The 27967-nt window shown below is 41.0% G+C and overlaps 1 protein-coding gene across 7 annotated transcripts; it reads left to right on the top strand.

Moving 5' to 3' along the window:
- The first annotated feature begins 64 nt into the window (after nt 1-64).
- On the top strand, nt 65-27967 carry ago4 (argonaute RISC component 4). 7 transcript variants are annotated; one of them, XM_033636437.2, is made up of 19 exons: nt 65-279; nt 9661-9832; nt 10838-10958; nt 12291-12472; nt 13016-13152; nt 14447-14581; nt 15338-15425; nt 15595-15742; nt 16270-16389; nt 16628-16789; nt 20071-20204; nt 21339-21523; nt 21664-21823; nt 22138-22309; nt 22472-22639; nt 23785-23919; nt 24008-24109; nt 24924-25123; nt 25476-27967. In XM_033636437.2, the coding sequence occupies exons 1-19, from the start codon at nt 261-263 to the stop codon at nt 25582-25584; spliced, it is 2649 nt and encodes an 882-aa protein (XP_033492328.2). In that variant the 5' UTR covers nt 65-260; the 3' UTR covers nt 25585-27967. The 7 variants fall into 7 exon arrangements, with proteins under 7 accessions (XP_033492328.2, XP_033492333.2, XP_033492332.2 ...); XM_033636442.2 differs by having other exon boundaries at nt 69-279; nt 16628-16756; nt 22496-22639; XM_033636441.2 differs by having other exon boundaries at nt 69-279; nt 16628-16756.

Genomic DNA, 27967 nt, shown 5'->3' with positions numbered 1-27967 from the left:
TGCCAGTGCGGTACAACAAATTACGCATGCGCAGAGCGGACTCCACGGCTTCTGACTGACGCATGCGCACTTACAAATCCCCAGAACCAGCAGCAGCGGCGGTAGCTCAGGTCAGTTAGTTCAGTCAGCAGTCATCCGCGCATCTATCTATATTCCCTTTTCTTAAATTAGCCACTTTAAGCTTCGCGATACCGCCCCCAATTTCAGCGTCGGTACGGAGCCGCCAGGCCGGGACAGAGACGGAGAGAGAGGCCTCGGCCATGGAAGCGCTCGGACCCGGTAAGACATTTAAGAAAATAGAAAAAACCGAGCGAGCGGCGGAGGGAGCGAGCCGTGTGTGGGGCGCGTGTGCGCAAATGCGTCGCATCACTGGGGGCCGCGGCTGCAGCGAGGCCTCGACGCTCAGACGGGAAAACAAACCGAGGCCCAGCCCGTGTGTATGTGTGTGTGTGTATGTGTGTGTGAGGGGATTTATTTACACCGAGCGGAAGCCACGTTTTGTGTCTGTACGAAGAGGGTTGGTGTTTAAACGGGTTATCCAGTAATGTCTGCGCGGTTTTATTTATCTGAAGCACGCACAGCCCGTCGTGTCGGGGCTGGCATTGTGTGAGTGGGGATTTAACTAGGACCTTCCTTCCTCCTTCCTTCCGCGTCGTGGTGTGTTTACGTTGTTTGTACACGATGTGTTTCTCTTTGACCGCACAATTCGACCCAATTCCTACACCGAGACCACACAATCCCGTCGAAATTTGACAAAATATCCCACCTGTGTTAAATCTTTGCTGCTAAACCATCTAAATTTGTACCATCGCCATCGGGAACAGTACGTCTCTTCGGCTGCCCTCCGTCCAAGATGACAGCGATGGCTTGAAAACAACACAAACGCCGCTAAAACACGTTACAGGCGTTAAATGAGCAGACGTGCGTGTTTTGTGACTCCCAATTTACTGCTTTTATACGAGTCTGTCATTGGTTCACGCGCCATGCGTCTGTGTGAGAGCACAGCAGGAATGGATGGCGCTTTTATCGATCAGATCTGCAGGCCAGCTCCATATTATTTTGCTATATAATAACAAAGGCACTTTTTTGCAGCGATGCAGTGATCTAATGATGAAGCATGCGACGAGAAATCAGCCGCACACCTGTACACTCGGCCATACAATGCATTTTTATTGTCAGAACATGCAAAATGTGTGTTTACCTCCATTTTTTTCCTACTTAGACAAACTGTTCCTCATTTTGTTTGAGAAATGCGCCCTTACATACTGCTGAGGGATTGAGTGCAGCTTGCAGTATGAAGTGAAAAATGTTTTTTATTCTAATTGCTGCATGTCCACACATTGCCCACATGCTCTAGAAAAAAGGTGGTGGCATTAAGGTGCATTATCCAAGGAGGACATTTGCTTAAATACATGTTAAACAGATGCATGGTGCTGTGTGAGTTTCCAGAGGAATGTTTAAGAAACCAAAATATTGTGCAGCCATCTACAGGTGTGTGAGCCACACATAATCAGTGAAAGCGATCAAACTCTTATCTATTCCAACAGCAGCTGCTACTTTGCAAAATTCACCAGGTACTCCCAGGGTTTCCAGGAGCCAGTTCCATTTCTCAGGGAGGACTTATACTTAATACATGTTTATCTTTGCAAAGTGGAGTGTGTATGAAGGTTTGCTATTGCAGGCATCATTTACTCACATTAATAATGATAAATGGGGGTGCAGCAGTGTGGTTGTAGAGCCCAGTATCAATGTCAGATCTTTTACGCTCATGTTGGCCGATACTAGGATGCCTCTTTATCTAAGAGTCTTAGTAGAAAATAATGTGCAAAACAATGTAAGCCTGTCAGAATGCCTAACTTATACACTAATTTTTTCCACAGTTTCAATTCTTCAAGCTGCAAAGTGATAAAAGAACAATTCTGTATTGCTTCGTAAAGGAATATTTCACCCACAAAATGCCTATTTGTGTATTAATCAGTCATGCTGTGTAACCTTAAACTTATGAAGAAAACTGTTCTTTTTACATGCCTCCATGGAAAACAGCAAACACATTGATTAATTGGGGACCGTGTTTAACAACAGCACAACTGGATCAAAACAAACTCAAACCAGCACAGCAAACTCTCACGCAACTCATTCAGTAAAATCAAAGTCTCATTTATCCAGTCATATGCCCAGTCAGGGTATGAAATTAACAAAATATTTTGGGGGCAATTTTGGCCCCCACGGTCTAAAAAATGGGGGAATTTTCGAAATGTTTGGGGGCCATCAAAAAATTGTAATTATGTTCTAACAATAAGCACATGAAAAGCAAAACCAACTAAGATAGTGTCTTCATTCACTCTAAATGGATGTTTTCATATGGTTTTACTGTTTAAGTGGTCCCCAATCAATAAATCAATATGTTCGCTGTTTTCCGTGGAGGCATGCGAGAAAAACAAAGTCTTCTTCGTTAATTCAAGGTAACACAGCACGACTAAATAATATATAAATTGTCGTTTTGTGGGTGAAGTAGTCCTTTAAAGCTTTAAAGACAAACTGTCAATATCCAGCGCTGCATAGAATCTCCCACTGAAGAACACAGTGTTCACATTGCAAAATCTAATTCACAAAGCGCATTAGTTGAAGGGTGTTTCTTCATTTTGTTCACCCGGCGTAAATGTTGTAATAATCAGGTACTTTTCTTCAAGAGTAATTTTTCTACAGAACATGGATTTCACCAAATGTTATTTTAGTTTGCATTTAGTGTGTTGTTGTCATGTTTTGTAGGATGATGTGCAATGTTCATAATATGCAATATAAAGTGTCACACATTTAAGCGGCATCTAAATATGATTTGGTTACTGAAAAATATGATTAAGGATTTCAAAAGGTCTTATAACATATGCAAGATCTTACCTGGAAAAATTTAATTGTGCTAAACTTTGATTAAGTCATTAGAATCATCAAGAGTTCAGACTAAATGCATCACAGAAAAGATGTCAATAGAGGCAGACAGGCAACAATTTACTGTAAGTGATGTGATTTGACACAAAGATGAGACCACTCAAGTGGAAAATGTTTCAACTTTAGAGAGAAATTCATGATTACCCCAAAATATATGACTCCACACTGCGAGAATCTACAAAAATGGGTGCAAAAAGGCAACGGACTGCTATTCTCGGTAGAATTTGGGAATGTTCGATAATCTCAGCATGAGCTATTACACATAGACCTGATGTGTGTGTTATGTGTGGGAAATGCATCCATTGGCTGTTTATGGCTGATGAACACTGACTGCAGAGGCGACATTTAGGTAAAAAGTGAATATTGCTTTGCCGATCTAAACCCATTAGTTAAAGTCAAAATCAGTTGCTCCAGAAGCAACAGCCTTGAGTTAAAGTTCTCTACACTGAGGGCTGGGTATTTCCTTCTTGTGAATGGTCTCTCTCAGTACCTCCTGTCTTTTCCACAGTCCTACGTGTATTACCTTAATCCAGGTGATTTGCAGGTGTGGGTGTCTCAGCGCGCTCCCTGCTCAGCGCTGTTAGTCTCTGACTCATCACCAGGCCAAGCCATCATCCTCATGCTTAGTTTAAGCCCAGCTGTCTCTCTGCTTGATCACACTGTGGTTACCAGGGACACATGTAGCATTAGTAGGCTCCACAGTGCACGAGTAGTAAACCTCTCTTATCAGATGTGAGTAAACCACACACAGTCTACTGGTTTTTAAACATTAGATCAGCGAAGAGGAAAAAAAACAGCGTTATTGGACCGGGAGGCGATAATCTTTGTACTGTGTTGTGTTGCTCTTTGAGGATGTTGGTGGTCAATTTTGGAGCCAAGATGAAAGATGCACTCAGACAACATAAGGAGCAGCGAAACTTGTTTGGCTCCAGTGCATGATCTGTCATTTTCTGCGCCAGGAAAAGCTAATTTCACTTCCTCTGTGACTCAAAGCTGCAGCTCTGTCTCACTCTGAGCAGACGCTTAAAATTATAGAGGGCGTTTGCTTAACAAGTTGCTTAAATCGAGGCCCAAATGCCACCTTTGGGTCTCTTTATATGATGTCTAGCTCTATTTAAAATGTTTTATTGAAAGTGATTCTGTCAAACAGAAAAAGACCTGCTAAGATCATCTCATTGTTCTTTAATAATGCATGACATGGCTCCTAAAGTTATGTATAAAACACAATTGGCATGAAAAATGTACATTTTTATCCAAATATGCTTGTGACAAAAAAAGGAAGGGCGTAGTCAAAAAAGAAATCACTTAAGAGAGGGTGTATTCTAGATGGAATTAATGTTGTCCTGCATATTTTTGGCTTTAGTTTAATTTCTGTTCAAGTTCCACTCTGTACTGTGTTGGACGGCCTGCATGGGCATGTGATGCTCCTCCTGAAATTTTTCATATCAGAAGCTGTTTGTGAATTTTTAATGTTCGCTTGCTGGTGCCCATGTTTTCCCCCATGACAGTTTGGAGCACTAAAATATTCTGTTACGTGAATGTAGGCCAAGTTGTGTTTTTTTTCCTCTCAGTGTAGCAGCAGTACAAAATACTGAAGTGACCCCACGTTTACCCCAAAGCTTTACTCAAGTTGGTTATTTGGATGCAACATATCGATGCTTGTTTTTGCTTCTTGATTTTTGTTTTGATGTCATTTAGTTTGAGCTGGAAGTATTAGTCGATGGACAGAAAAATGGTCATTTTTCAAGCAAAAATAGTGACAAAAAGCCAAATTTTATATGATCGGCTTCTCACATGAGAGGATCTGCAGTTTCTTTGTCATATAGGACGGTAAACCGAATATCTTTGGGTTACTGTTGGGCGGACAAAACAAGACATTTGAGTAAGTCATCTTGGGCTTGTGATCGGCAATTTTCCACTAATTTTTAATGTTTCATACGAGGCTGTCTTGAATACCAATTTTGGGGCTTTGAAGCTTCAGTGAGAAATATCAGCAATTAACTGAAGCTTCGCATGAGTTAAGACGGATGACAAGGCATTGTTTGAAACGCCCAGTTTCCAGTTGTTACACCTAAAATAACGTGACAGTTAGCCACTTGGTTAACATGTAGGTTGCAGTAATGTAAATAAATAAAAAAAGAATACATTGCAAGTTAAGCTGTTACTTACAGTTTTCATGATTTGCCAAGCTCGTTGTAGATTTCTGATATGCCAGTATCCTCCGACTTATCTGACACTGGACTTTTTAGTAGTTACCTTTGATAATTTTGAAACCATTCCAAACGCTGACTTTTTCGACACTTTGCTAGCATAACTCTAAGCCTGTCTCGTGTGGTCAAACTGAAACTAGGCCTATCACTAACTTAAATGTCCTTGTCTAACAATTACTAATACCTAATGCTGATGCACAATGACTTATGTTGGATTACTACTTATTAATTTTGGGCTATTTGGAATTTTTGGGGGTGGTACAGGTACAGAATAACGGAGCATCGAATACTGATTTGGACATCAGTTATCATGGCAACAGCTGAAGCTTTGAAGCATTTGGGTCAGCCCAAGTTTCATAGACTCAACGTTAATTGTAAAAAATAATCAGCAGATTAATCAATAATCCTAAATTGCAGCCCTACATTTGGTATCTTTTCTACTGTTATTTGCACAAGCATAAACCTGCATAAGATCCAGGTACTGAAAAAATAAGATATGTGTCAGGAGAGAAAATAAACTACAGGCTTAAACAACAGACCTACCCTTAACTTCAGGAGAAAAACATATGGTTAGTAAAAAAAAAAAAGAACTAAACTAACATAATTCAGAAATAAAAGATAAATGACAACAGGAAGGACACTGAGCAGAAAAACTAACCAATCAGTGCACAATAATCCAATAAAAACAAAGAAATGCATAAAATAAAAACAATACAGAGAAAAGAAGAATAAAAAATATATACACGTGTAAATGTTCTAAGGATAACGAGCTCCTGATAACATGTATTTTGATGTTCAGTAATCATACACCATGATATCTGAGGCAATACTGGCCATGTGTCATTTTGTTAAACAGGAAGGTGAAGCTGATCAGCGTGTCTTGTTTTATATGAATGAATTTGGGAATTAAATTGTAAGAAATTGCTAAACAGTGATTGTAGAGAAAAGGTCAGAACATATATATATTCTATCTATTACCTATTTTTACTTGCTTATTTGTGCTTGTAAACTAACCTGAGACGGTGTTGCTGAATGAAGAAAAACAACAAATCCAATTAATTAAAATCATCCCAGCTAGAGAACAATTTAGAGCTGAGACGATTGGTTTTAATTATCTGCTAGTTGACTGAAGGAAAATTTATCTGCGACTGTTTTGATAATCAAATGAAAACATTTCATTAAAAAAAAACCACTTCCTTATTCCAACTTCTCAGCTGTGAGAATGTCTTGCTTTTCTTTGTCGTATGTGATAGTAAACAGGGTATATTAGGGTTTTGGATTGTTGATCACACAAACAAACAATTTGAAGATATCTACTTGGACCAAACTGACAGTTTATATACTAAACTACTACTATATAATTGTCAGTTTCAGTCATAAGCTGTTATATAAAACATAGAGTTAGGGTTGGTGGTGTTGGCTGTGGTAAGTAGACGAGTTGTGTAGGAAGGATGGGTTCAGGCATTTCATGTTGAGACACGCATATCTAGTGTAGTAGTGTGGCAGCTGAGGAGGCTAAATATAGGTACAACTCTGGTTTTGCTGGAAGTGGAAGAGGAAGACCTCGAACTTGCTGTGCTGCTCATACACAGTAAAACCCTTTTTGTAGTACCTGTACACTTACCCAATGTGCAAAGAAAAATAGAAACACATGTACAGTGCCGTACAGTTCAATGCCCAGGGTATCTGCAGGTTCTACAATCTTAAAAGGTGTTTCATTTTGTTTCCTTAAGGGCCCTAGAAAATAATAAAAGTTTGAACTGTAATTGACCAAAGTCTTTTGCCTGGTAGAGGCAGTAATGTTAGTTGTAGTAACTGATTGAGGGCTATGTGGTAAATAGGCCATATACATACTGGCTTTCCATCATACTTAAATACTTAGCATGGTATTATCTAGAGCTGTGAAGATTAGTCAATCTCCAGAAAGTTTTGATAATTATCTGGAGGGGATCATGCATTTGTGTGTGTTTGAGTGTATGTATATACATCTGTCTGTAGCTAATCTTGCAAACTACTGGACCAATCAGCCTAATTATTTGTGTACATATATGGCTGTATGCTCAAGGATCTCTCGTGGTTGCGGTGATTTCTCAGTTGTTGGAAAACTTGGGGTGCCAGTTTTCTGAAAATGGTTTTGGCTAAGAGCAACAACCCTTACTGTCTGTTGCAGGCCATATTTTGGCCTTCGTTGTCTCTCAGAAACCGACATCCCTGGAAAAGTTAGGTCTCATTTTTAGCCAGAGAATCCGAAGATTGATTCCATACCTGATATGTCATGATCAACTAAAGTTAGGCACGTTACAAGATGAATAACTCAACTGGTTTTGCTAGCTTCACCTCTATGGTTACTGTAAGTGAGCTGGGAGGGACAATTCCACCAGGCGCAGCTGCGACCCGGTTATGTTCTGTACGCTGCACTGCGTCATACCACAGTGGGAGCATTGTAGAAGTTAGGTGTTTTGTTCTCTGGTTTCTTACTTTATTCTCCAACATGAGGATTTGCTGCTCATGTATGCTTTTTACGTTCTTGTAAATATGTTTTGGCCTATTGATTGGACAAATTTCAATATTTTCTGACATTTTATAGACTAAAGGATTGATCAAACATGTCAGATCAATATGTGGATAAACTTCATTCTATATGGTATTAAATGGGTCTTAATCACTGCAAAAACTCTTGAGCACAGTAGTCCTGATATATGCATTAGCTTTGTAAAAGATCAAACTTGTATAAAAGAGGTTTTGACCCATCTCTGTGCTCATAATTTGCAGTTGCGGTGTTGTATCAAACTGCATTTTATCCAAATTGTTTTCTCCACCCTCACATGTACATGTAACTGAAGACAGAAAGTTATACAAACACACTTTCCTGCTTGTAAAGCTTTCTGTAGACACTGTCAACACAACGCACCAGCATGGAGGCATAAAGCAATAAACCTGAACTACTATTGAATTTCTATGCAAGTGAAATGCTTTGTTTGTGACACATAATGCAGAATTACACACACATAGCACTTGGTAGGCCCTTTGTTGCCATCGGTAACAAGGCCAGTAGGACAAAGTAGAGTGAATCATCACATGGTTTTAATCCAAGTCGTGACAAAGACAAAACAGACAAATAGCTTCTTATTTGAAACTGTATCAAAAGCATAATAATGATGTAGAAAATCTGAATAATAAAATAATCAGGCTAATGGTTTGTTTGTGTGATGGATGTGGAGGAGGAGGCGGAGAGGGAGAGGGAGAGGGAGGAGTGGGTAGTGGGGACAGGGAAGGTGATTTGGGGCCCAGGCTAGATGAGGGCATGTTAGGAAGCATGTTTTCAGGAAGCGATGGGGAGGGTCCCAATTGTCCGTGCTCTCGCGCTTCACTTGCTAACTGGAGCATGTGGGTGCATGGAGTTCAGGAGGACCCCCGCAGTCCCTTAGCTGTCAGTTAACAAAAGCTGTAAGCAGCCTCCTCCAACCTCCCCTCAATACCACCAACACAATGTTATTTTAATACCATTCATATATATATATTTTCTGCCTTTTAAGTAATCTTTTTCTCTTTTATCGCAACTAAATTCAGAGCAAAGGTGCCTTTATGTGTTTCCTGTTTGAGCATTTGGCAGACACTCATGTAACGTTAGTGTTGATGTGTGAGATAGATGTGTCATTATCAGGTTCATTTGTAGCGAGATGAGGTCTTGAGCATATATGTGCTATTTTTAACTGATGACTAAAGCGTTCAAGTCGTTTTGTTCCTCCGTTGCCTGCAGCTTTTTATGCTACAACACAAGACTCATGGGCACCACACCTGTGTTATGTACTTGCGTATCTAATGTTTGTAATGTGTGAGTGACATGGATGTGTGTGGCATGTATTGCGTGTAACGGTAATCCCAGACTCTCTGCATGGCACCCCCTCCATATGGTCCTGCTGCTGTCTGTCTGAGAGTAGCTCGGTCTTTGTCTCGGCATGAGGGGTGGGCGCCCTGTGTGTCTGGGTGGAGCTGGGGGCGGGCTGAAGGATAATTGGAGGTCATTGTTTCGCCAGCCCCTTGTTGACCCATGTAGGTCAGGGGCCAGAGTTACGGATCAATCAAGCCGTGTATGTGCGCCTCTGTGTCTATGGGGCCATTTCAGTGCATTCAAGCAGGTGTCACTGATGAGACAGTTTGCAGCAAGCTTGGCGTTACGCCGCACACATTCATCTTTAAAAATCTGACATTTAATGCATAGATAATAGCACACGCTTTCACTGTTGCCACCTTTGTTCACATTCAAAATAAATGCCAAACATGCTTTATGTGAAGCTTAGTTCTTTTGTAGGGAGGAATCCATTCATTTCTTTAAGAGTCTGGTAGATTAAGCCCTCACTGAGAGTAGGGAAGTGACAAATGTTCTTTGAATTTATTTAAAATGAAGAAATTGTGCAAAGTAGTGACCTGCAACAAAGTCAATAAAAAGCCCTTTTAATCTTTAAGATGGCAGGAATTCACAATCACTTTTCTCTCTCTGCAGGCCCGCCCGCCCCTCCCTCTCTGTTTCAGCCTCCGCGGCGTCCCGGCCTCGGCACGGTGGGGAAACCCATCCGGCTCCTGGCTAACCACTTCCAGGTGCAGATTCCCAAGATTGATGTCTATCACTATGATATCGACATCAAGCCTGAGAAACGGCCTCGGAGGGTCAACAGGTAAATCCTACTGGCGGGTTTAAGCAGAAAATATGCATGAGGATGGGAAAGTTGTGTCTTAGATAAAAATAATTTTGAGATGCCACTTGCATCTGTAGCTATTATAACCATAGACTGCTTAAGGTGAAACTTGTCTCCTTGGGGCAAGAGGTTTTAGATACAAATAAATGGGGTATTATGGGAAAAAGAAGTGTTTTCTTTTATTGCAGTTTGAAAATGGGACTCCCTAAAAATTTGATATTTCACCTGGATGGGCATTGTTTGCCAGAAGCAGCAGTGCATGCCTCGGCGAGCTCTGTGACTGTCTCAGCCCCTTTCTCTGAATACATGTTTAGACTTTATATGATGACCTGCATGCACCCTTGTATAAATGCAGAATAAACAGGACTTATTTTGGTTTGATGAGAATGAGAAGGTGGACTGCATGGCAAAGTATTGGTTAGTTTTATTTCTGAAGCTTGGAATATTAGGCAAACTAGACTGAATAATACACAAGCATGAAGGCTTACAGAATATATAAACTATAAACTATTCATTTTCCTGTAATTTCTATATATTTGGTCTCAAAAAATATTAAAATACAATAATTTGCCTTGTAAGTCTGTTTGGGCCTCAATTGATGCCAGATACTACTGCACATTGATATCAGAGTACAGACCCCCTAACTGAAGAGATTTTTGTTGTAGGACATAATTCAGTCCATCTAAGTGTCAGTATATTTCAGCAGTATTTAGTTGTACATAATTTCTACTGTTGATGGTCAACTTAGTAATTTATCAGCAGTCAAGTAAAAGTCATTCACAAGTGAAAGTCTAACATTGACCCAGTGTGAGCACATGAGATTGCATATCAGGCACACAGCACACAGGATGTAAGGCACTGTCTGTGGGTAAAATATATAGTTTAGGGAGTCCCATATGAAACTATTATATGAACTGAAACAGAGATGTTCAGTCTCTGGTCTGCCTGTGTTTTTGGCTCATCATCCTGTTGTCTGTCTTCTAGGGAAGTGGTTGACACCATGGTGCGGCACTTCAAGATGCAAATCTTTGGAGACCGACAGCCTGGCTACGACGGGAAGAGGAACATGTACACAGCACATCCACTGCCAATTGGGAGAGACAGGGTTGGTATTTCACAAACATGACCTTTGTATCTTAAGCATGAGCACAAATTAATTTGTGTAGTAAATTTTGTTAAAAAGAAAATCAAAAGGATTGATTAAAGGACAAATTGTTTGCATTTAAGCACTTAACCCAGTGATTTGTTCATATTGAAGGTGGGAGGTGGCAGGCATGTAAATGGTCCAGTGGATTAGAGAGAGTGTTTGTAGGTTTGTAAGTGGAAGTTTGCCAGCTGGATCAGTCTGGACAGTCTGGACCAGGAATGTGAGATCAGTACTGATGTACTAGGACCTGTGTAATGGAAGATAGAACCCCAGTCTCTTGGATGTTCTCACATTTCTTTACCTTTTCTGTTTATTGCAGCCTAGTTGGGCTTTTATTAATAGTATTTTAACCTCCATTGAAGTTATTTGCAAATGTGTACAATGTATTATAGAGAAAACCTGACAGTTAGTATTGATGTTTGACAAAAAAAAAGTCTGAATGAATGTGAAATCATTGTGGCTGCGTTTGGTCAGTGTCTCTGGGAATAACACAAGTTTACCTTCAAACAATATCATTTAATTATGAATGCAGAGATCAATACTGATATCTGTTTTAACAGTGTAAAGGTGTTTAAGGGTGTTAGGGCCCTATCTTACACCTGGCACAAAGTGAACAAAGTGAAGTACGGTGCAGCACAAGTGTCATTTCTACTCTTAGACCGACAGTTGTCATTTTCACAGCCAGCACACATGTTGTGTAAGTAGGAACTGTACTTGCTCCTATCTTTTCACAAGTTCGCAAGGTGCATACTCTCTGCTTGTTACACACAGACATGCAGATTGGTTGCGGGTAGATGAAATAATGCATCATTAATGAGGAAAATATGAATTACAGTCTCTAAAATGTGAACATAGCAGAGAGCGGAGCAGAGCCTCAGAGCTGCTAAATAATTCCTGATTAAGAGAGACGCTGTGCACATTTACATACAAGGAGCAGCGTAACTTCATTGATTATTTGAGAAGCTAAAAGTAGAGTTCTGTTACCTCTGTCAAGTTTATAACTACAGTTTTTAGTTTTTGTTCTACTTGTGTTGAACAGTAAATTAACATCAGAATTTAGGACATTTTTCCAAGGTTTTTTGCTTCTTGTATACAGCTGTTGACTCTGTGTGGCTCCAAGTCATCAAGGATTCTTTTTGTGTTGCTCTCTTTATTTCAATCCAGTTTGCCCTTTGGTATTTATTGCCTTTTATCTCTTCTCGTCACCTGTTCTTCAATCCATTTTTCTCCTCTCATCATCTGTTTCTGTCCCCTTCCTCTGTATTCATCCTCCTCTCTCTCCATCTTCAGGTGGATCTGGAGGTGACCCTGCCGGGCGAGGGGAAAGATCAGACGTTCAAGGTGTCTTTGCAGTGGGTGTCCGTGGTCAGTCTTCAGATGCTGCTGGAAGCCCTGTCAGGTCACCTTAATGAGGTTCCCGAAGATTCGGTTCAGGCTTTGGATGTCATCACACGGCATCTGCCCTCCATGAGGTGCTGACACTCATCGCCTCAAACACACCACCCACATCTTTTTCACATCAGTTGACAGAGTTATTGCTTTTCATCTTTTATTTGTCTGTATTACTTTAATTTCCTGCTGTCTTGTGTCTCTTCCTGATCAAATCAAATTACAGTCAAATTACGTTTTCATGGGATTTTCATTAAACTGAGTTGAGTTTCACAAACAGCTGAACCAAGGGGCCTTGCACTCCTGATGTATTAATGTCCATCTCTGAAGGGGTTTTCAAATTTCTGATGACTTTGATTAAGATGTCACATCAGACTAAAATTTGTGACACTTCTGCATCATAGGGAGAAATTGATTCACCACACACAGATAATTGAGTACACAGTTCCAGATGTACTTGTGTTGTATTTGTGTACATGTTAATTTGTGGGGAGTTTTGCAGGGAGTTTTCCTTTTAATCTGGTTTATTATGTTAAAATACTTGTTGACATTTCATTGATCGAGGTAGTTTGAGTCTGTATTGATTAATTTGGTCCATCATTTACCCCCTGTCTTTGTGCACACAGGTATACTCCTGTGGGGCGTTCGTTTTTCTCCCCTCCAGAGGGCTATTATCATCCTCTAGGTGGAGGCAGGGAGGTATGGTTTGGGTTCCATCAGTCTGTTCGTCCTGCAATGTGGAACATGATGCTCAACATCGATGGTGAGCTGATCGTCTTAGCTATGATTTAAATTTTACCTCAGCTACATTCATTTCACTGGGCATTGTGATATTTGATCTGGGTGTTAACTGAGAGATATGAAGAATGTCATCATGTCTTAATGCTCTACTCAGCAAGATTTAGTGTATTAGTCGGCACACAATCACTGATGATCAGCAGTTCTGTAAGTCCCACTTAGTACAGCTACTGTCATCATGAAAACCAGGTAGAAAACTTCAAATAAAAGTAACTTACATAAGAGAAAAAGACAGATGCTTGAATGAATAAATACCTGAGTTTAATTCAGCTTATCTTAACTACAAACTCATGATTACGTGATGAAAGATAAAATGATTGCTGCCGTAATAAATTTCCAGAGTTGTCAAATCCCACCATCCCACTATAATATAACAGACAATGCAGTGTTATTACCTCTTGATAAGCCTTAAAACTCCTATCTGTTACTCAAATTAAACTTCACGGGATTTATTCCATTTTCTTTCCTTCAGTAGTGCATCACCTCGTCATTTGTTTTTTTAATCACGGGGTTTTTTGAGTCTGAACTCCCGTTAAGTCAGTTGAAATTGTAAAACTCAGTATTTCACAAGGCTCTTTGGCACTGAAGCCAGTTCCTAAATTTATTCAGAGTGAAGGGGTAGTTGAAATGTCCGCTTAACACCAAGACCAAAAACAATGCTCGGCACTTGCTCTGTGAAACTAAGACAGAAACTTGTTGCTGTCACTTAAAATACTTAATAATCTATCATCTTATTTCAAACGAGTTGTAGGATTAACAACACTGTTGATATATGATGTTGCGTTATATTGCCTGTTTCTTCTGTAAAGCTGTGTCAGTGTTTACATCTCTCTTGCTCACTGTCAGCACACATCAGGCCCCACTTTACCCTAAAACCACCACTCAGCCCTAAAAAAAAAAAAATCAAGATTATTTTTTGGTCCACGTTGTCCAGCCCTATTTTATACACATGGCTCCTGATTTGTTGCTTGACTGAGATGGTACGCCTTCTGGTTTATATTCACTTGGTTTTATTGAGGAGACCAAGTCATTCTAAAGAAGGATGTTTAGCAGCTACTGATTAGATCAGCTCATTGATTACGGCCACAGGATAGCGCTTTTAAGCTCTCCTTGTTGCTGCTGCATCCCCACTTTCAATTCTACAGTCTGTCCACACTCTTCCTGTGATTTACAGTATCATGGACTCATGTGACTTGCTGGTAGTTATGATTTATGGGACTGATTTTCTGAATAATGTCATATCCGTTACTCCTCCTCAGTGTCAGCCACAGCTTTCTACCGTGCTCAGCCTGTGATCGAGTTCATGTGTGAGGTGCTCGATATTCAGAACATCAACGAACAGACCAAACCACTGACGGACTCACAGCGTGTCAAATTCACCAAGGAAATAAGAGGTGAGGCACACATACACACAATATGTTGACTTTTAACTTTAACAGACACATTATATACACAACTTCCATGACTCACTGTGTATCAACAGAGATAACAGAGAGGTGTGGACCTGCAAGGCCACATGCATGTTTGTTTTCATGCAGTGTGTAAGAAGCTACACCCACTCGCACATACTCACTCACTGCTACACCAATGCTGCACATTTGTTCTTAACCTCAGGGTGACAAATGATGGTGCTTCTGCTTGTGAACAGAATGTAGGCACTCTCAAATCAGGAAATATGACCTTGAAATTCACTCATAATAGATCTCCTCCTTTTATTCATCATTTATGCATTTTTTTTAATGCAAGAAAATACTGCAGTTCTAAGCAGCTCCAGTCTGTCTTCACATCTATTCTACTGAACCACTGAATAACCTTGCGAGAGATAATGGGGTATGTCAGACAGTGGAATTTCAACTGCATATTTTCGACAGCAGACACTTGTAAGCTCTCTGATTTCTCCTTTTTTATTTGTGTGTTTTGAGTTGTGACAATGTGTAAAGGGAAACTGCGCAGAGCTGAAACACCCTGTATGCAATTGGCTGCCTTGTCACATTTGTCTTTATCAAGGCCTTAGGGGAACACAAGAGAACAATTTCAACCTCTAAATTTGAAGATATCAAAATATTTGAAATAGCATTTGAGTGAAAAATTGTGCTGCTTCTTAACATGACTCTGTAATGATTCTTTCTTGTATGCGTTTTTGAAAACAGGTTTGAAAGTTGAGGTCACCCACTGTGGTCAAATGAAGAGGAAGTACCGTGTGTGCAATGTGACACGCCGACCTGCCAGCCACCAAACGTAAGAGCTCATAGTGTATGTCAGCAAAGGCAACATTGTATGTGTGGTGTAAAGTACCAAGACCTTGTAAATATACAATTAATGCAACTTAAGTCATATATTCCCTTTTATTGTTTTACATACTCGTGGACCTGCGTTTGCTTCACTCACATTTTCCATTTATTCACAGGTTCCCCTTACAACTCGAGAACGGCCAAGCCATGGAGTGCACAGTAGCTCAGTATTTCAAGCAGAAGTACAATCTGCAGCTCAAATATCCACATTTACCCTGCCTGCAAGTAGGACAGGAACAGAAGCACACCTACCTTCCCCTGGAGGTGAGAACAAGGCTGTGCTGATGCCCAGTGTGTAGGATTTAGGGGGATATATTGGCAGAAATTGAATATAATGTAATAAGTACATTTTCTTTGGTGTATAATCACCTGAATCATCCACATTAGCAGGTGCTGGGCTAGTGGCCCATCTCAGACATGCCAAACAGCATTGGAGAAATGATGATTTGTAACGTGACACTGCTTTATTCAGTGTTTTTACTGGTTTTAATCACCTTTTCAGTTTGTTTTGGAGAGGAAGACACCTGTGTTGATAATTTGGCTCCCTTTAAAAACCTCTTGAACAAGAAATAGTGAAGGAATCCTGACCTGGAGAAGTTTCAGCTGGTTGCAATCTGCAATCCTCACCACTACATGCCACCAAATCTCCGTAAATCTCACACACTGCTCCTTTAAATATCATTATTTTAGGTTTGAGTAAAAAAGCCTTTCACCTCCAGTTGTTCTCCCTTTTCAGTTTCTTATCTGATTGAGCATGTTAAATCAATGAAATGTTTCTGTGTGCTCTGTAGGTCTGTAACATCGTAGCAGGCCAGCGCTGTATCAAGAAACTGACTGACAACCAGACATCCACCATGATCAAAGCTACAGCTCGCTCAGCCCCTGACAGACAGGAAGAGATCAGCAGACTGGTGAGTGCTGTTTCCCTCTTGGGGTAGCAGTAAGAATAGCAACTGGAGCAGCTAGTACTTACATTTTTCCCTAAGGACTTATTGTTTTTGAGTTGTAGCCTTTGATCTGAACTCAGTCTTTCCTAAATGCTGAATAAGAGAAAATTTGATAAAATAAACCACAGTACAAATCTGCATTACAACTGTTTTATGTTTTGTTCTTTCTCATTCTTCTCCTTTATTTCTCCTCCCTTCCCAGGTCAAAAGTAACAGCATGGTCGGGGGTCCGGACCCTTACCTGAAGGAATTTGGCATTGTTGTGCACAATGACATGACAGAAGTGACGGGGCGTGTCCTCCCAGCGCCCATGCTGCAGTATGGGGGCCGGGTGAGTACAGACACAGGGCGGGACTGTGGCAGGGTGAGTACTGGGCAGGGGCTGCACTCTGGGGGCGCACGCCTGATGGGGATCGCACAGGGTGGGGGGGCATCACAGAATGAATGGTGGGATAAGGGGGGGGGAGATCCAGGTCTGCCGAGGTTGCTCATCGGAAGGGCGAGAGAATTTGTATTGTGATTTAATTTTGATAATTTAATTGAACAGTGGATTGAATATTAAAGTACTTTATTAAAAACTAAAAACTGCCATATTATCTTTGTAAAAACCATTACCTCAAAGAGTAGAGTTGCAAAGTGGGAGAGACGCCCTTGGTTCTGGAGGCAAAGTCACTCTTATTTTCTTCATAGACACCATGAGGTGACTGATAGTTGGAGCACTTCTACGGCTTTTGTGGACATCAGATTCCCCTGATTGAATCATCAGTACAAATTAGAGCTGTGAATTGTTTTAGAAATTATCTGGTTTCTTTAGCTGTAAAACAGATGTTGACAAAGTTTTACCTTGGTGACATTAACTGCAGTAGAAAAAAGATGATAATACGAGTGATCACACCCCTACAGAATAGTAAAAAGCACCTACAGAACCAGCGTCTCCTGATTTTCAACCTCCATATACAAACCGGTCAGTGAATTGGTCCTGCAAGTTTTAACTGCCGCTCATAATTCAGGTATGGAATGGATACACTCCCCTACAAAGGCAAAAGACCGTAACCCACCAGAGTGTGAAACTGAGAAAAATTACTTTAAAGTTATTTTGTTGTCCCGCCAAATGAGTTGTAGGTACAACACTGGACATTTGGCATTTTGTTGTTTTATAAATGAAGTTATTTATCCACCAAAAAATTGTAAGCTTAAACTTGATCTTTGACCCTTATTTGGAAGTTACTGTATTCTGCCTTTGCATTGTCTGCAGAACAATAATGGATCATACAAAGGCAAAAGACCTTAACTTCTATTTTATTGCCCATTTGGATTTTTATCACTTTGTATAATATTTTCCTGTGATAACAATGATAACCTTTAAACTAAAATTTAGTAATTTTTGTCTCGTTAGGCTTAATATTACATAAATAGAATATTAAAAATAAAAAATAATGAGCATTTGAAGGTTGCAACAGTACATTACTGGATCATTTTAAAACCTCACCATTGTACTAATTTGAAATAAAATAACACTTTACCTCCCTCCTATTTCTTACATTTGAAAGTTACAGCTGATTTGGCTATGCCAGTAATATGTAGCAATGCCCTTTGTTAAATATACTTGTTAAGTACACTTTATTGAAGTGTTGAAGGTGTGTGTCAGAAGTGCTTCAATCACATATACATAGGCATAACACCGTAACTCCAGCGCGGTAAGCAGTAACTTCACTTTGGTGCTTGGCAAAACAAAGGCAGAGTACCATAACTTAATTTGCGCATTCTAGAGTGCCGCGGAACAAAAGCAAAGAACCGCAACTGATGTTACGGGCTTCTGCCTTGGCTTTCCCCCGGCTTTTGGAAGTTACGGCAAAAACAACATCTTATTTTTTCCAAAAAACAACAAAATTGACTCAAGATATTTGTCCACATGATAAAACTGATGTTTATTGTTCCAAAAATGACAATAACTCATTTTTGCCAAAATTGAAGGTAAGGCCTTGTGCCTTTGCACGGCAGTACAGTATTCAATGTAAAGACATGGAGACCTGTAAGACCTGGAACTTGCCCTGTGTTAAAATCCTGTGGCACATCTCTGCAGTCTGCTGAGTGCATCTCTTTAAATACTCTTTCCCTTCACTGACAGAGCTTCTACATGTGTAAATCAGAGACGAGGGCTCAGGTTTTCACCAGTTGCATTCAGTAGTGTCTTTGAAAGTGAAGGGATGGAGATGATGAGAGGTTGCTGCAGACTGCCGAGACTCACCCACTGAATCTCGGATCAGCATTTCCAATCCAGCTTGTCAACAGTAGATATAACTGAAAGCAAGAAATCAGCCTTTACTTCCTGGTTGTTAGACACGAGATGCTGATGGGGATTCAAGGATTGTATGTAAGGGGGGGAAGAATGGATGTGCTGCCAACAGGAGGACGATAAGACTCGTAACCACCCAGCATTGAAGTCTGAAAGATTCCTCTTTTAAGCCTGCTTGACTTTATCTCCCATCTGAAAATGAAAAGGTTCCTATAAAAACTAAAGGTGCTGGAACATAAACCCTCATTCAGAGGCAGTGTTCAATGATTCTGCTAAGATAAGATGAAAATTTAATGATCCCCATGGGGAAATTGGTTCAGTGTATGGGCCAGCTTTTTCTCTTCTACTCTCTGCTTCATTTACTATTGTTCTTTACAAAATTACAGTAGATTGTTGCTTATATTCCAGTGCCAAGCTTAAATCCAACTATTGGCAGCCTGAACTATACGTTGGTTAATTTACCCAAGATCCTATCACAACACTCTATAGGCTTGGCCACTTGCCTGCTGGGATATCGAGTCTAATCGGCTTCCAGTGAAATGCCTTTAAATGTAGACTGAAAGCTTTTCCCATTTCTGTGAACACTTGGTGTGAATGAAACACACATCTTTCTTTTTAAAATGGCATGCTGATGTTGGCGGACATAGAGTTGCATCAAAGTATTCACAGAAACAAAAATGAATACTCTGTGAAGCAACTGTATGTACAGCGTGAGAGATGGGAGAAGCAGCAGTCTTTTTCCTGTGTAACATGCACTTACCTGTAATCATTTCATGTAGTTTTTAAATCCTGAAACTTCATGTCGAATATACTTTTGAGACAGTGTAATGAGATGGAGAAGCTTTTAACTTTTCTTGGCACCCAACTCAGGATGTTCATTGTGGGCACTTGTTTTGGAGAATAAAAGCTCTTAATGGCCTTTGGCAAATCTTGTTAACTTAATTGAAAGCCACTGCCCTTTTGAATTTGTATTCACAACCACACTCAAACCTAATGACATGTCTTCAAATAGATACACTGCTCTTGTTCATGTCAGGACTCCTGATATGGGAAAGCAGGATATTTATGTGCAATGATGAAATGAACATTTCTCTCCTCTAAACAAGTCTCACAGTGCTTGACATCCTAAAGTAAAACCAGTTTGAAGCCTTTCAATGTGTGTATAATATTTTGATTTGTGTCAAGTGTAGCTAGCAATGTAAAGTGTCTGTGGGGCAGCTGAGTGGGCTTTTAATGCATTCTGTCTGAATATGAGAGGTAAATCAAAGTGTGGGTGTGGACTGTGGTACCTTTTGTATTGGCTCATCCAACCGGGGGGTTGACTAAGAGAGTAGGGACTCTCTCCGCAGAACAAAACTGTGGCCACGCCCAACCAGGGCGTGTGGGACATGCGAGGGAAGCAGTTCTACGCAGGCATCGAGATCAAGGTCTGGGCTGTGGCCTGCTTCGCCCCACAGAAACAGTGTCGAGAGGACCTGCTGAAGTGAGTCATGGTGACAACTGTTGTGCTGTCAGTCAAGACCACCAAAAATGAGAGGAAGTCATCGCCAATATTAGAGTGTATCGAGATGGACAAGTCCAAATTTTTAAGGGTCTGACCTCTTGTCCACATGTACAGGAGAATATTTGAAAATGTAGCAATTTCTAATGCCTTTTTTGTCACTGAAAATTGACTTTTTGTATAACTAAAATGAAAAAGTGAAGATTTTCAGTGTCCCTGTTTTTAGTTTTGGCTTTTAACATCAGAGTGTACCGTTATCTCCTTTGTGAGGCATCACAAATGGGGTGACATTTCATGCAATGGCAGATGTGACGAAAATAGTGCTGTCTTTAGTCTTGTAAACAGGGAATTTTTATATGTTTACACAGAACTGTACAGTTAGTCCTCCACTACATTGAGGAACAGAGTTCAGGTAGCCTTCCGGTAATAGCTTTTTTAAGGCTTCTGATTGGCCAACATCATTGTCTTCTTTGTGTGGCTTGTGCTTCAGTTGTTTTTATGTTTTCATTTGGATGGAGATTTCTTTATAACAGTGTGTGTGTAAACAGGAATAACCCCTTTTTCAAAAATACCTGTTTCCGTGTGGACTAGGCCCAAGTGAAGACCAAAACCAGACCAGTGGGAGTCTCACGCTGAGTTATACTTAAAATAAAAACGTGGAACATGCAAACCACAGGCATGCCTCAAATTAATCTGAAAGATCCATTCCCACAGAAAAGAAATGAAGAGTCATTTTAGGTAGCCAGATTTTTTAACCGAAGCTGTGACTGACATCTTTCAGACAGCCACAGCTTCTTCCTCTGTCTCCCGCTTTCACTTTCTTGGAGCATGAGTGAAGGGGGTCAGGGAGGGTTGACAGCAGTTAACAGCAACAAAAATGTCAAATTTGAAGTCAAGTTGTTGATCTCATTTAAAGCAGGTAGTTTTGCATCCGGTTACAGTAGTTATGTGAACAAATACGTCAGTTGATGGGGAGTAACTCTTAAGTTCCAACCTGCATTTACAGTGCTCTTGTGTACACTTAATAAATGTATTTCTCCTTGCTACATTGAATTTTGTCACAAGTTTTCAGCTTATACTGCTGATTTCTGATGAACATTTTATGCTTTGCAATAGGAGCTTCACTGACCAGCTGCGAAAGATCTCAAAGGATGCTGGGATGCCCATTCAAGGCCAGCCATGTTTCTGTAAATACGCCCAAGGAGCTGACAGTGTGGAGCCCATGTTCAAACACCTCAAGATGTCTTATGTAGGTCTGCAGCTGATCGTGGTTATCCTGCCTGGCAAAACACCAGTCTATGGTGAGAAATTTAAGGTCACTTTTTTTTTTTTAGATATAAGGAGGGTTTCATATGAGGGAATCCCACTTTTATTTTTTCATATTCCGAAGGCAATTGATCAGTTTTTAAAAACATTTTTTGTGATATTTATTTCTGTTCAGCTGAAGTAAAGCGGGTGGGCGACACCCTCCTGGGCATGGCAACCCAGTGTGTGCAAGTGAAGAACGTAGTGAAGACGTCCCCTCAGACCCTCTCCAACCTGTGCCTCAAGATCAACGCCAAGCTGGGAGGAATCAACAACGTCCTGGTGCCTCATCAGAGGTCAGCACTGATTTTAGTCATTTCTTCATTGCAGTCCAGATGGGAGTCTGGAATGCTTTTTGGCTTTCAACGTTAGATTGTTCAGATGCTTTCTGAATACAAATAGTCCTCCTGTAATCATGTGGTAAAGAGCAATCCAAGTTAATCATTTTCATGGAAATTAAGCTGCTCTTGGCAATTATTTCATCTGGTGCTTCAATTCCTAGAATCTTGAGGAATGTAATGACTTTTTTTTCATAGGCTGTTCATGGTTAAGAAATTTAACAACATGATGCCAAGTTTTGTTTCTCTTGTGTGTCCTGTTTTTGCTTTAGGCCCTCTGTGTTCCAGCAGCCTGTCATCTTCCTGGGTGCGGATGTCACACATCCTCCAGCAGGTGATGGGAAAAAGCCGTCCATTGCGGCGGTGGTGGGCAGCATGGATGGCCACCCCAGCCGATACTGCGCCACAGTGCGAGTCCAGACGTCTAGACAAGACATGTCCCAGGTAATCATAGTGAAAGTGACATTTTAATTTGCATGTCATTGACAAACTTCTCATATTAATTGAGTAATTCCTGTAAATCAGTCTGTTTTATCTGAGTTTGAGTTCACTGTGCCACCATGTTACAATCAGTTTCTGTTTTTAAGTTTCACACTTTATTAACAGTGCCCCTCCCCTCCGCCTGTCCAGGAGCAGCTCTTCAGTCAGGAGGTAATCCAAGACTTAACCAATATGGTGCGCGAACTGCTCATCCAGTTCTACAAGTCCACGCGCTTCAAGCCCACGCGAATCATTTATTATCGTGGTGGTGTGTCTGAGGGACAAATGAAACAGGTAAGAGATTTTCACCAGCTATTTTCACGCTTGTCTCCAGTTTATTTCCACCACTTTTTTTGTCATGCGGGTCCCAAGTGTGATTTACTAGGCAGGAATGGCAGCTGTGATTCATTTTGAGCGGAGGCTGTCGAAATCTTAATATAAAGATGACACATCACTTCAGTCCAAAAATGGTGACCAGGGGCCTCATGACAGAAAAATATTCTAACTGCTTGTCATATTTCAGCTTAAGTTTCAACAATAGGCAAAATTCTATCCTCCAATTACAGAAGCAATCCCTAAACTCATGGCTGTGTCCTGTCTTAGACCTTCAGGCTTATCTTAACTTAAGAAATCCTAACTGCAGCTGTAAGTTTGATTCTTCAGCCGGCACTCATCCTGTCATGCTTGATCTATGGAGCAGCTGAAAGGCACCAATTACAATGTTATATATCAGTATACCAGAATATATACATCTATTAATACACGGTCTGGGAAATCTTAAACATCATCATTTGATTTGAGTAGCCTTTCAATCATTATATTTTGGTGGTCATGTTGTTCGCCACCTAAATGTCATTGCTATACAAGGCAGGTGCTTACCCCGAGGAGCTGCATGTGAGAACACAAATGTCCGCATCAGTTGGATGGGACATTGAGCAGACTTTATCCTGTCAGCTCCCCCAGAACAAAGTCTGTGTAATGTCCGATAGCGCCCATGTGTGAATATTGTTAGCAATTGTCTGGAGAACTCACAGCAAGCGAGTGGGGGTGTTGATGATGTTTCTTTCATGCAATTGTGCGAAACTGGAAGAAAACGAACTTCCAAGGGTGAAGAAAAGGGGTCCTGTACATGAAGATGGCAACGAATATTTAACTGGAGAGATTTGGGAATAATGGTCGATGAGAGCCGAAACCGAAATAGTTCGACAAATTCAAGGAACCGCAATAGACTTGTTTATGACCAAATTACGTATCGGCTACGTGACTGCAGTGTAATCCACACTCTCTACACAGGGGCCACCCTTTGCCCTAACCAAATAGAGTACTTTAAGTAGATGAGAATGCTTCTGATATAGACTGTCTTGTTCTGTGCTGCATGTGCAAAACAAGTTGCATAGTATACCTTTTAAGTGTGCGTGTGTCGTTTTTTCTATTTCCAGGTGGCGTGGCCGGAGCTGATAGCAATCAGGAAGGCCTGTATCAGTCTGGAGGAGGATTACAGGCCGGGCATTACTTATATTGTGGTTCAGAAACGTCACCACACTCGTTTGTTCTGCTCCGACAAAGCTGAGAGGGTCAGTAGAAGTTCACCCTACTCTTTCTATTGTACAACACTGTCTTGTGTGAGTCTTAACTATAACCTTAATTGATCACCTGCTGCAGGTTGGGAAGAGCGGTAATGTCCCAGCAGGCACCACGGTGGACAGCACCATCACACACCCGTCCGAGTTCGACTTCTACTTGTGCAGCCATGCTGGGATTCAGGTGAATTATAAACACTCACACACTTGAGATTTTCACAACAGAAAAGCTGTATGCTAAATTTCATAACAAATCTAAAGCAACTTTTGTGTCGCATCAGTTTTCTAAGTCTCTCTTGCAATTTTTGAAATGGATTTGGCACATTCATTCACAAAAAATTAAATTATGGTTACAGCTCCTTATTTCAGTGGAAGTAGTCTTCAAGGGTACAGCAATTTTGCTGTGTGGTTGCAACAGTAATCATGCTTAATCATAATGAACGACATGATTTGGATGCTTCTTTGACCCATCAGATGATTTGGCTGTTATTTAAAGTGACACACCACAAACCGTCTCTTCATTCATCAACACTTGTCCCCTGTACATCGGAAAGATAGCTGGAAGATGAGGCTGCACATTGCACATTGCAGCTTTTGCTTCTGTCCTAGATCACTTACTGGCGAGGCTGATGCTGCACTTCTATTAACCTACAGGCTTTCTTGTATACAAATAGACCGACAAACATGCCTCAGGCTGGTTTGTCAGTTTAGCCAAAGAGTGAGCTAGTAGAGAGTGTGCAAACCATCTCAACTGCTCACAAGATTTATGCAACTGTATGTAAGTTTTGAGGCAGAAGCAGTGTATTTAACTGGTGTGTTTTACTGGAAAGTGTAAATTAAAACAATTAATCTTGCACTGTATCTGAGAAGAACTACAGCGTGAGTCTAATTCTGGAGTTTTTCTATGTCACCAAATAAACATAGCGCACTTTATCACATTACATAAAATTATGAGTACAGTATTAAAATGTAACGTGTTGCGTCCCATCTCTCCTCAGGGAACCAGTCGTCCCTCCCACTACCACGTCCTGTGGGATGACAACTGTTTCACTGCTGACGAACTGCAGCTCCTCACCTACCAGCTGTGCCACACCTACGTCCGCTGCACGCGCTCCGTCTCCATCCCAGCACCAGCCTACTACGCCAGGCTAGTGGCTTTCCGAGCCCGCTACCACCTGGTGGACAAAGACCATGACAGGTGATGCAGCCGTGGATATCTGTGGTCCTAGTTGAAGAAAGAGAGTTTATTAAAGGGACAGGTCAGGTTTTTTGAAGTGGGGTTGCATGAGGTACGTATCCATAGTCAGTGTATGACCTACAGCAGATGTGGAGCACGCCCCCAGTTTGGAGAACCGGGAAAAAGTACTGACATGGAAGCCAAGCAATGTAATGCTGTAAAAAAATTGAATATGAATGTGGAGAGACATGAATGTAAACTGCAGCTTGACTGGTTCATACAGTCATAAAACCGCAAGGCTGTAATTCTAGTTGTGATGTGAAATCATTCCTGACCGTCAAAGTAAACTCTGCCTTTTTTCTCTATCTTACAGTGCTGAAGGAAGCCACGTGTCGGGCCAGAGTAACGGCCGGGACCCCCAGGCATTGGCCAAGGCAGTTCAGATCCACTATGATACCCAGCACACCATGTACTTCGCCTGAGCTAGCGAGCACGTCAGCCAGTCCACCCGCGGATTCCCTTTCTTTCTGTCTTTTTATCTCTTATTTGCCAGTCTCTCTCTCTCTCTTCTTCTCCTTCTCCCACATCTCTCTCTCTTTGTAGTCTGTCTCTTCCTCTTCACACTCACTCTACATTTTCTGAATCTGCACCAAAGCGGCTCTCGGACAGGGGGAATCTGCTGTGTCTCGATGTCCAGCAGGTTTTTATTTCAAGGAACAATCTCCAACCAGCGTTCCCAATCGAGCCGCCTCTCAAACCAGCAATCCAGCACTGCGAACCCTGAGGGTTTCCAATGCACAAAAGGAAAAGAAAAAAAAAAAAAACACGAAAAAACAAAAACAAACCATACACACACATTCTACAAGTTGAGCCATTATTTTGCGTTTGTTTTTGTTTTTTCTATTTGAATGTCTGCACTCTTGTGTTTGTAAGATACACTGAGCAAGGGAGTGGACTGGCACTATCTGTGTCAGCGCAGCTCTTTAGCTCTCCCAGCTAAGCAGGACTCTTATCTACTTTTACCTCAAAGCCCCTTTGGGCAAAATCTGTCACAAGGTCTTGGGTTTATTGGGTGGTTGGGAGGGAACTCTACATGAAAAGAGATGGAGGGGGAGTCGACCTTTTGAGAATGATATATATATATTTTTTTCCTTTTTATGAGCGTGTGTTTTAACTTTTTCTCCTTTACGGTCTTTAACAAGCGAGGTGACCTGGGTGTCCATGCCCATTACTATTTTCCTCCCATCTTAGCGACGAATACGCAAGTCTGTCTGTGTGCGAGTGTGTCTGTGTGTGCATCTCTGTATATACATGTACTGCTGTATGAGAGTGTGTTTGTGTGTGAATGTGTGTATCATGGCAGGCCACTGAATTGTAAAGGGAAATCATGGAGATAACTGCTGTAAATGACTCAGATTTGTTGTTTTTATATTCACACATACAGTACATATAAGCATATATTTACATCTATAGAGCAACTTTGAGACATATGACTTAAACAAGCCTCATTGAGGCTGGTGTGGGTATTTGTAGCAGCCCTGGGTCACTTGTTAGTTGAAGTGCTTTGAGTTGCATTTTGACCACGCGTGTTAGCGTTCTGCTAGTGCATGATGGGTGGGATTTGCACCTTGTGGAGCCAGCTGCTCCTTTTGTGCTGCTAAACATCACTGAATCCCAAGAAAGGTAACTTATTCCATTTCAAGTAGCAAGTGAAGTCAGGTCTGACTGTGTAGCAGTGGTAACCGTGGTCTGGCCTGTGACTGGCTCAGCATTGGGACCTGTTGAATGGCTGAAGGCATTAAACGCAGAGTATGGTCTTTATCAGCCTTGCTGTCTGTGTGAAGAGCAGGATCTTATTTTTCTTTGGACCTGATTATCTGAAAGATTATATGATGACACTGCTGGACGTTGCTTTTTTTTTTTTTTTTGTAGAATTAGTATCAAGGGCCGGAAACCAACATAGTTTTTGAGGTCTCCTTTGCTAATATTGGCCAATTCATTGCACTGACCCGGGACGCTAGGCAAGCAACAGAGGGCACTCTCAATCTCTCTTTACCTTTATGCATTTATACATACGAATCAACAAAGCAGATTTGTAAAAGTTTAATATAAGATGTTTTGTGGTTATCTTAAAAAAACAACTCTTGTTTAGAATTAGTAGTTTACCATTGATGTTGTTGTTGTTGTTATCGTTGTTGTCAATGTTGTTACTATTGTGATGAAATTTTATGGTCGGCAGCAAAGCCAGTTATATAGTTACTAGTGCAACTTCAGGAATAGACTTCAGTTGTTGAGCTGCAGGTTAGAGGATAGAGCTTTGGGTTGGAAAATTCTTTTGTAGCATTCTGGCTAACGGTGAGAAGAAGTAGGCCCCAGGATGGATGAATTCATGCTTCCTCTGTAGGTTCTGATGTGAGTAAAAGTTAGCGGCAGATTTGAGGTATTGTGTAGCACTCCGACTGGTTAAAAACAGATCTGCCGCTGCAAACATCGCTCAGCTGGTGTTGGTTGGTTTTGATGGGACAGATGGAGACAATCAGGGAATGTAATCAGAATGAACATAGGCTGAGGGATTTGTTTAAAAACCGGTTTGCGATAGGCAATGAGTTGAATTTTTAGACTTTTTAAAAATGGTTTCTATTACTCTGTGTGTATTTGAAGTATACCCAATTTAAAGTATCTGCTATTTGACGGTGTTTGTTTCATATTTTTATGCATTTTTAACACTGGATTAAATGAATTGACAATAAGCATAAGCACTGCCCTTGGACCCCCCGTACAAACACTTGGCAGACTGGTACCATGGGAACTGTAATGACATCAGTGGTGTGCCCGTGGTGACAGTTTCTCATGTGGTCCCCCCCC

The sequence above is a fragment of the Epinephelus lanceolatus genome, chromosome 16 (assembly GCF_041903045.1).
Source record: "Epinephelus lanceolatus isolate andai-2023 chromosome 16, ASM4190304v1, whole genome shotgun sequence".
Classification (NCBI taxonomy): domain Eukaryota; kingdom Metazoa; phylum Chordata; class Actinopteri; order Perciformes; family Serranidae; genus Epinephelus; species Epinephelus lanceolatus.
This window is presented reverse-complemented; position numbering and strand designations above follow the sequence as displayed.

Bases quoted from the DNA above. Each gene is read 5' to 3' on its own strand.
- ago4 (XM_033636436.2), top strand. The intron at 13,153-14,446 runs GTGAGCTGATCG...ACTCCTCCTCAG, and splicing joins CATGATGCTCAACATCGATG to TGTCAGCCACAGCTTTCTAC. The intron at 14,582-15,337 runs GTGAGGCACACA...TTTTGAAAACAG, and splicing joins ATTCACCAAGGAAATAAGAG to GTTTGAAAGTTGAGGTCACC.